General features: G+C 49.2%; 2 protein-coding genes across 4 annotated transcripts in view; both read right to left on the bottom strand.

Moving 5' to 3' along the window:
* Window positions 1-281: 281 nt before the first annotated feature.
* On the bottom strand, window positions 282-7,217 carry TCTE1 (t-complex-associated-testis-expressed 1). 3 transcript variants are annotated; one of them, XM_030034354.2, is made up of 4 exons: window positions 7,037-7,217; window positions 4,522-5,090; window positions 2,983-3,432; window positions 282-1,035 (listed from the first exon to the last, which is right to left on the bottom strand). In XM_030034354.2, the coding sequence occupies exons 1-4, from the start codon at window positions 7,215-7,217 to the stop codon at window positions 859-861; spliced, it is 1,377 nt and encodes a 458-aa protein (XP_029890214.1). In that variant the 3' UTR covers window positions 282-858. The 3 variants fall into 3 exon arrangements, with proteins under 3 accessions (XP_029890214.1, XP_040984399.1, XP_029890215.1); XM_041128465.1 differs by having other exon boundaries at window positions 4,522-6,717; window positions 7,037-7,127; XM_030034355.1 differs by having other exon boundaries at window positions 4,522-6,742; window positions 7,037-7,107.
* The window catches only part of AARS2 (alanyl-tRNA synthetase 2, mitochondrial), a 39,139-nt gene continuing 37,874 nt past the window's right edge, over window positions 7,212-8,476 (bottom strand). Inside the window, exon 22 of the mRNA XM_041128463.1 lies at window positions 7,212-7,300. Coding sequence (XP_040984397.1) covers window positions 7,241-7,300 — 60 coding nt within the window. The 3' untranslated portion in view covers window positions 7,212-7,240. The remainder of the gene's footprint in view (window positions 7,301-8,476) is intronic.

Raw genomic sequence — 8,476 nt, 5'->3', positions numbered from 1 at the left:
GTGGCCACAGCCTGTGGGGCAGAAGGAAGCTGCTCTTTTCCTCCAAGCCCCAGGAAGCTGCTCCGTTTTCAACTCTGGGGGCTGTGTGGGCCGGCAGTCTTGCAGGGACCCCTCTAGCTTGAAGTTACGCAAAACACAGATTTTTTTGACAGGTTTGCACAGAAGAGCACTACTAGTTAAGGTAAACATCTGGTTGTAAAGAATTCACCTGTTTGCAAAGCAGGCTAGCACTGATCAAAGACATAGCAACCCAAAGCAGGAAACCGCAGTGGAGAGACCTATCATTTTTTGAATTTATTTTGTTTTACTTTTCACCACCCATATCCGAGACTCCAGACGGATTTTTGCTATAAAAACAAATAAATCCTTGAGCAGAGCAATAGCCAGAAAAAGTTGCCGAGGAACTAGAAACAGCGTTCCCTCTATCCACCTCACATCCTCCTCAGCAAAAAGCCTAAAAAAGCTGCCTGCCCTGAAGGTTAGGTCTGGACTGGACTAGACCATTTAGATGGTGGAGACTTCACCTTAGCTGCTTTACAGGTGGAACAACATCCAGTTGCCTGAACTAAGCTTGCTGCCGGAGCACGTAAGAAACACCACAGGAGGTGGGATTTAGTCTCGAGTGCAATGGGAGAGAGGGCTCAAGAGGTAGATTGCTTCTGTGATGCCACTACAGTCCCATGAGGTCTAACGTCTGTCTTGTATTAAGTCACAGGTTGGATGATGGGGATCTGGGAAAGGCTGCGGTGACAGTCACAAGTTGAGTGTTTCTCAGAAACACTAACAAAACCAAGCCTCTGAAGTAAAGTATCTCCAACACTGCACCTGCAAAGCTCATCGCTCTCTGGAGCATTTTTTTCAGATGGGTTTGGCAGGGGGGTGCTGCAGAGACCCCAGCCTCGCCGCTTCCCGGTTGGCCCACACAATTTGGTGAATGAGGTACTCGGTCTCCTGGCCCACCTCTGCCAGGCGGAGGTTGAACTCCGTCAAAGCCTTGTTATCCGCCAGCCCTTCAAGCAGCTGCTTCCCACCATCCTGCAAATGGGTGAGAAGGGGGAGTTAAAGGAGGAGATCCAAAAGTGAAGTGTATTGCTCCCTTTGCTCCTCCCCAAGGCAACTTCTCCTGCACTTCCCTGCTGCCGGTGATGGGGAGCCCATGAGATGGTGCCAAAAGTGACAAAGGCCTTCGCACAAGCCCGAAATGTTGCTCACAGAAGTACGGGGAAGGAGTGTAACCTTATGCAGCACTCAGTGATATGACACATGCTAATGACTCCCTCCGGGTACTGTGTCAGGAGTCCTCAAGCTCAGGCTGGTTAATAGCATGGCTGGCAATGATAACCTGTGAGAAGTGTCTGCTCTCCCCTGTCCCCTGGTCCCCAGCTCACTGCTGACTGGGGACAAATGGCAGTGTGACCAGGTGTGCTGCTCCTCATCTCGGCAGTGGCAAGAGCCCCAGTACTGGCAGTCTCCTGCCTGGATGCCATTTCCCAGGCTGGGTCGGCTTCCCTGGGTGGAACAGCTCACGCAACTGAAGTCCAGTCTGCACAGGACAGAAAATGCCATGTAGATAGCCTTAGGGAGGCAACTCACTTAGGGGCATTTCCCTCCCTTACCTGAAACATTGTTTAGGGATGCGACAATTTGACTTTTTTGCCCCACAGCTATTCTCTTTCAGGTACCAAATACACCTCCTGCCCCCCATCTCCTCCATCCAGGTGGTCCCCTCATCCCAGCACCCTGCCTTTTAGTCCTTTTGCCAAAAAGGACAGAGCAAAAAGGACCTGGAAGGGGTCCCTTTTTAATGGGGTATGGAGATCTGAATTTGATGCATCTCTAGCAAAGACAGACCCCCATTTCCCCAAAGATAATACCACCAGTCCACTTCTTGGGCTGCTGTGGAGCTTCACAAATGGGTACCAGGAGAGCTCATCAGAAGGAAGATGCTAAGCATAGAGATTATTATTTACTAAGCAAAAATCCTTCTATCCTCTCCAACCTTTGCCCCCTTGTATCATTAAACTCAAATGGTTTTTCCATGTCTAGGGTCATAAAACTCAGAAATCACAGAAGGTTTTCTGCCATCAAATCCTTTAAAAACCGTTGTCAAACACATTGATGCCAATATTCCTGCCAGCAGGGACAGCTGGTCTCACGGTCTCTTTATTGTGACAGTAAGAAAAATTGAGGCAATGCAGAAAGTTTAAAAGCCAGCATGATTACATTTGGCTGTCTAGTTTCAGATTTCTAAAGCACTTTTTAATCAGCAGAAGAGAAGGGACCTGGTTTGTGGGCATGTTGCATACTGCAGCTCTTAGGGATGTAGTAAGATCTGTGGATGCTCATCTGTCTAGAAAATGTAAGCCTGTGATTTAGGAGCCACTTATAAGCATCCAGACGTGACACTTTTGACCTACCGCACCACTCCAGAGCTGCAGGGTGAGTTAAACAAGTTCAAGAACCAAGCCAATTTTCTAACAGTCTCCTCTGAGCATGTGATGGACAGGAGAGATTCTGGGAAGGGTGACACTATCTGTGTGCTACTGAGTGACAGATGGCACAGCAGCTCTAAAGCACAGAGGAGATGCATAAGGCCCATGTCTCATGCCGCCTATCATTATTATGTACTCCCACGTGTGTGAAGTGGCTGGGATTTTTCCCAGACATACTCCCTGGTTTTCAGTTTCCTAGGGGGAAAATCCCTCTCTGCCCAAAAGCCCAAAGCCTGGAAGCCGGATTCAGCCCTGCAAACAGAGCTAGATGTAACGAGTGAGACAAATGCGTGTGCCTGCACAGATACCCTTCTCCTTCCTGCTGTCTGCTAGAGTCCCTTCCCTGCTCACAACTGATTGTTATCGCAGCAAGATTGCAAAGTGAGGGATGCATTTGCCTCTGTGGCTTTGAGGCAGGGCAGGCTCAGCATATGCTTTGCAAGGCCACCACGCAGGCTCACAAACTGCAGGGAGAAGCGGTTTCTCTTACCAGCCCCAGGTGGTTGCATGAGAAGTTGATGCTCGTCAGGGAGGTGTTCTGAGCCAAGACCTGGGAGAAAAGCATAGCAGTTGGCTCTGACAGGTTATTACTTCCCAGATGGATGGACTTCAGGGTGGTGTTGGTCAGCAGGGCACGGCCAATTGCTTCCCCGCCTTTGTCCTCCATGCAGTTGAGGCGCAGGTTGAGGGAGGTCAGAGTGGAGTTCTCAGCCAGGGCTTGAGCAAGAGCCTGAGCCCCCAGGTGATGGATCTGGTTGTTACACAGATCAAGGGTTTGTAATCTGCTGTGGTTGATCAACTTGCCAACAGCTTGTGCCCCCTTGTCCCTGATGAGATTGTGGGACAAGTTCAGCTCCACCAAGCAGGGGTGATCCAGCAAGTTACGGACCAGCAGCCTGGTCTTGTCATCATCCACTTTGCTTCGCGTCAGCTTGAAAACCTGTGGAGATAAAGGACAGGGACACTAGAACAGCCAGCGCTTCGGATTGACCTTTGTGCAAGACCTCAAGGGAGTTAAGCCTATGGTCCACTGGACAGCATTCATCTCCCTTCACTTCAGACACCTTTATCCAGTAGGATCAAGTAATTGCTTTTATAGTGGGCAGATACTTCCAGCAGGCAGGGCATGCCACTGATGTGCCTACTCTAGGGACAAATGGTTCATCTCCTGGAAATGACTGTTCCTCTCTTCTGACTCTATGGGATCTCTGACACTGGGGGCTGAATTAAAATGAGATAAAGCTGCCCAAATGTCTGCAGAGAGTAACAGCAGAACTCAGCCCAGATCACAGTCGAACACTGTCTGAACGAGCATGTGCACTGGTAGTAACCACAGTGCTCTCTGTGAAGGGCACTGTCCTGTGTGGCCAGGGCACCTTAATAGCCACAGGAGAGGTAATTTCTCTTCTGGAAGCCAAGCAGACAAATATTTCCCAAAGCACACCAATCTGTGGCGAGACTGTTCAGCCAGCTTGCTCTGGCTGCACTCTGGATAGCAAAGCCCACCGGTGTTTTGGGGGGGCTCAGTATCTGCACTGCGGTTGCCACAGAACTGAAGATGGTGTTAGTGCCCAGAAGGAGAACACCTCATCACTCTAAGGCAAATGTGAGTATTTCCCCATGCTCTTCTTGGGGGTCTCTGCTCCTCTGGGGCCTGTTGACATGTATTTACTGAGCATAACTACCAAAAATTCCTTATGAAAAACTCCGGGCTTCTTGTCGCCTCTCTCCCAGAACTATGTGCGGAGTTAAAACAGGAGTGTTGCTTTCTCTTGCACTACAGGGAACATGTTTTGTGGGAGCAAGTATTTTTCTCACCCCACCTCTGACAACCTGTTCTAACAAGGACATATGCAGAACAAGATACGCAGCACTACTCAGCAAGCAAGTTAACATCTCTGCACTCTGCCAGACTGCAATTTGTGAAAGGAAGGGAGCTGCCAGCAAGCAAAACTGGTCCCTGGATTTCTATCCCCGGGCAATTTGAAGATCTAACTGAGGAAGGAAGGTTCAGTTTGGGATATGTTACTTTCAAGTTGTGGCACATCTTCACGGCGACAGCCAGGTTGCAGCAGTCCTGGTGGGTGAAGTTAAAGAGGTTCCACTCGAAGTTCATGCCGCAGTCCTTCACGCCATAAGTGAGATGAAGCTCTTCAAGGTGAGGGAGAGCAGTAATGAGGACTCCCAGGTCATAGTGATGTATGGAGACCTCACCGAATCCAAAATCACTCCCTGTATTGGAGAGGTCATCCCTCTCCTCCTTTTGATCCATCTGCACTGGTGGCAGGAACTGATCAACCTCCAGTTTCCGCACATAGTCTTTGCAGAGTGGGATGAGCTCTAGGACCTGGTTGGGGTCTGTGGTGTTAGGGATGAAACGTTTCAGGATGTTCTCCAGGTGACGTTCGAAGAACATCTGTTTCCAGCTGTCTCCATAGTTGGAGATGTCACACGCTTGCCAGCGCTCAGTGCAGCACCTCTTCCAGTAGTCCTCATCGCTTATTAGGTTGGCAGTCACAGCGAGTGGAAGGCCAGTGGAGAGCCTGTCCAGCACATTCCTTTGGTGCTCAGGCAGAAGACAGTCCAAAATAGGGTTCTCTGGAGGGGATAAAGAGAAGGAGAGCTTGATCTGGGCTGTAGGAACCATGGCTGGCACTATGGTTCTGCCCGGGCCCCAAGCTGCATGCCCATGCCCTCCCCTCTGCTGATACTGGCTCTCTTCTCAGTTGCCAGCAGCTGGTGCAGGGAGCTAAGCTGGCAGAAAATGCGTAGGATTCATCTCCTACATTTCTGTGTAGGATTTCTAACTTTTACAATAAAACATCAGCGTAATTTGGTTTACTTCCATAATATTTGGGAACTGCATCAGAAACTTAGCTCCCAGTTTAAATTTAGTTTGAATGCAGTTTATATTCAGAGCAGGACTTCTGCTCCCAAGAGAGCTAATTCACCCTTACAGCAATGGGAGAGCTTGGCTTGTCATTTGCTAAACTTTCTCCGTTTGGTTTCTAAGCATATTGAAAGACAATATTTGAGAACAACTGTCTGTGTGCTTTTCACGCAAGTCCTCGTGCCTTTTTATCTTAACTCAGGTGTCTGTCTTACCCCAAATTGATTCCTGTTCCTTTCCACTGAGACACACTCTTAGCCTTTAGGTCCACCATGTTTAAATAAAAGTTGTCTTTTCCCAGGAGCTTTCTCCCCTCAGTCTCTTTCCTGATGCTCACCCTAAGTCTCAGCTGGCTTCTGCCTGGTGGGGGTTCTTTGTGGTAAGAAATGCCAGAGAAAAGCCGTGCATACTCATACCATGAATGCTTGGTGACATGTGCACAGTAGTGTTGAGTAACAGAAATCATCAGTGGAGAGGCCTATCTGTGCATGGGAAATCAGATTTTGAGACACAAAGTGGGGTTAGCTTTATATTTGCTGTCTCTGTGGCATTTCCTTCCTAAGGACACCCAGAGTTCTACCACAGCCTCTTCCTGGAGTCTGTTCTCCAAGTGTCCTACAGCTGGCACTGCAGTGACCTCTACAAAGTCCCACAACAACAAGCAGAGGTGGGACATGTATGAGCAGAACTGGGCTAGCTTCACTTGGGCTCACTCAGGCCACAGCAGTGGGCAAGATACAGCCGCACAGCTCAGGTAATGGCACGAGGGTCCCCAAGACACTGAGCACACTGCTTTTATGTGCACACAACATAGGTACAATCCATTTGGCATTGGACTGAATGACCAGGCTCGTAGGACTGCAAGGGTGTCCCTGCTCAGATCCCCAAGTACCATCAGCTCCTGGCATAAGGCAGCACTGAGCTCCTCTGTACTGTCTTACGGTCCCAATGTGGACATAGCCTTAGACCTATCTTTGGTTTTTGGTCTTTGCTGCCACTTCACTGAGTCAGCCAAAAAGACAGGTAGGCCCTTCCTTTCCCCCTTCCAGTCAGTTCCCAGATAAGACATGCTTTCTCTGTTTTGCTATGTTTCATCAGTCCACCTGCTTCAAAAGCACATTCCCTGCCTGAGGATATAACTTGTCACATCACCACCAAAAGCCGTGGAGAAGACCTGAGGCTGTGAGTACAATATGTATTCTGAGATGCTAGCTCCTCCGAGCAGGGAGCAATTCCCCATCTCTTTGTACAGCACTCAGCACAATGGGGCTCCATCCTTGAGTCCTACTGTAACGCGTGCATGAATCCAGAGAAGGAAACAGCAGCTCCACAGTCCTGGCCATGGTTGAGGCAAGTGAGTCTAGCAGAGCACGGAAGGAAGAAGAAAGGATAGGACAAGGTTAGGGCAGAGTCACATCCTGGATAGCAGCCCAGAGGACTACAGCCATCCCTGGAGTGTACAAGTACATACTTAGCAACTAAATAGTTTGTTTAACTAGCTGCCTGAGGGGATATTTCTCCCCATCTGTTCCTTTGGCAGGGCTGGGTAGCTCTGCCTTTCAGATGCATCTGCCTGCCTTGTTGACCCTCTGCTCCCCAGGACTGATGCTCTCTCTCCATGTGTGTGGCCCAGGGGAAACGCACTCCCGCTTACTTTCAAAATTGTGAACGATATGCTGGAGGCAGAGCTCAGTGAGGTGGGGGACAGTGGCGAGTGACCACTCGGGATCCTCAATGACACGGTATGTATAGTACGAGTCAGCTGCCAGGCTGGCCTTGGATGGATACAGCGAGGGAACGGCTGTGCTCCTGTCACCAGCTGCTGGCTGCTGCATCCTGCTCAGGACCCACTTCTCCTTCAGGAGAAGCAACAGGAAAATTGCTTGAGAGTCACCACCACATTTTCCAGCTGGGCTGCCTGCAAAAGAAAAAAGCAACTTTAGAAAGAGGCCAGTGATAAGAATGGTCTGCTCACACTGCTCTCCTGCAAAGCACTTGGCCTCTGCCCTTTGCCCACCTCCTCTGCTTGAACTGTAAACACTGCAGCAAAACAACTATTATTCAGCCTTATCTTTATACACTGCCCTGTACAAGTAGGTCTCTAGGTACCAGGTGTAATAAGCAGATAATAACATGGTGTTAATTCAGAGTGCTGTTGAAGAGGATGGATAGGAACTGATTGTTTACTGTCTTTTCCAATAAAAGAAATAGGTGAAGCTGGCAGGACCTGGGTTTAAAGCAGAGGAAAACAATGGTTCTTCACACAGTCTGCAGTTGAACTGGGGAATTCCTTGCCACAGGATGTTGTGGATACTTAGAGTCTATGCAGGTTTCAGGACAAGCCCATGGAAAAGAAACCCGTTGAGAATGATTCAATGCACAGAAACCACACCTGGCTCAGTGTGAGTTGAACACAGCTGGAGACGAGGAGAGTGCTGGATGAAAGAAGCACATATACTTGCATTGTTTTTCTACTCTTCTTCAGGCATTTGGGATACTGGGCCAGACCATCCCCTGGTTTGATCCAGTATGCCTGTTCTTAGGACTCTGTAAAGACATGCTTTACAGATGAATATGCTGTAAGTGTATTCATTTTTTTCCCCTACTTTTCTCAGTTACTCTCCAGCTGAACTCCTTCCAAACATCCATTAACAGATGAGATGGGTCAGACCTGTTCTGACCACACTGACCCTAAGCAGATATGAGCTACAAGAACCAGCCTAGAGCAGAAGGCAGGATGCCCAGTCCTATCACCTCTGTGGAGCTTTCCCAGACCAAAGTTTCCCATTTGCTGTTTCCTACCCCAACCTCAGGACCAGTGCTCTCAGCCGTCAGGATCCCACATGTATGATTATTGCCTGGAAGACCTAGTGGTTCCCTTACCAGCACTACTCGTCTGAAAGAGGCAGAGGAGACACTAGGAAGGAGTCTTCCCCTTGAGTTCTGGGTTCAACAAGAGCGCCCAGGCTTGGTGAGTGTCTCCCAGGGCATATAGACCCATGCTGATCCTTACTGGGGCTAGCTGGACATAAGAGGGCTGCAGCGCATGGCTGGGAGGTTAGAAACTGCAGGACACCTGAAAGAAGCATGTGGC

This window comes from Aquila chrysaetos, chromosome 13, assembly GCF_900496995.4.
Source record: "Aquila chrysaetos chrysaetos chromosome 13, bAquChr1.4, whole genome shotgun sequence".
Classification (NCBI taxonomy): Eukaryota; Metazoa; Chordata; class Aves; order Accipitriformes; family Accipitridae; genus Aquila; species Aquila chrysaetos.
The sequence above is the reverse complement of the archived record's forward strand: the minus strand, read 5'-3'. Positions and strand labels throughout refer to the sequence as shown.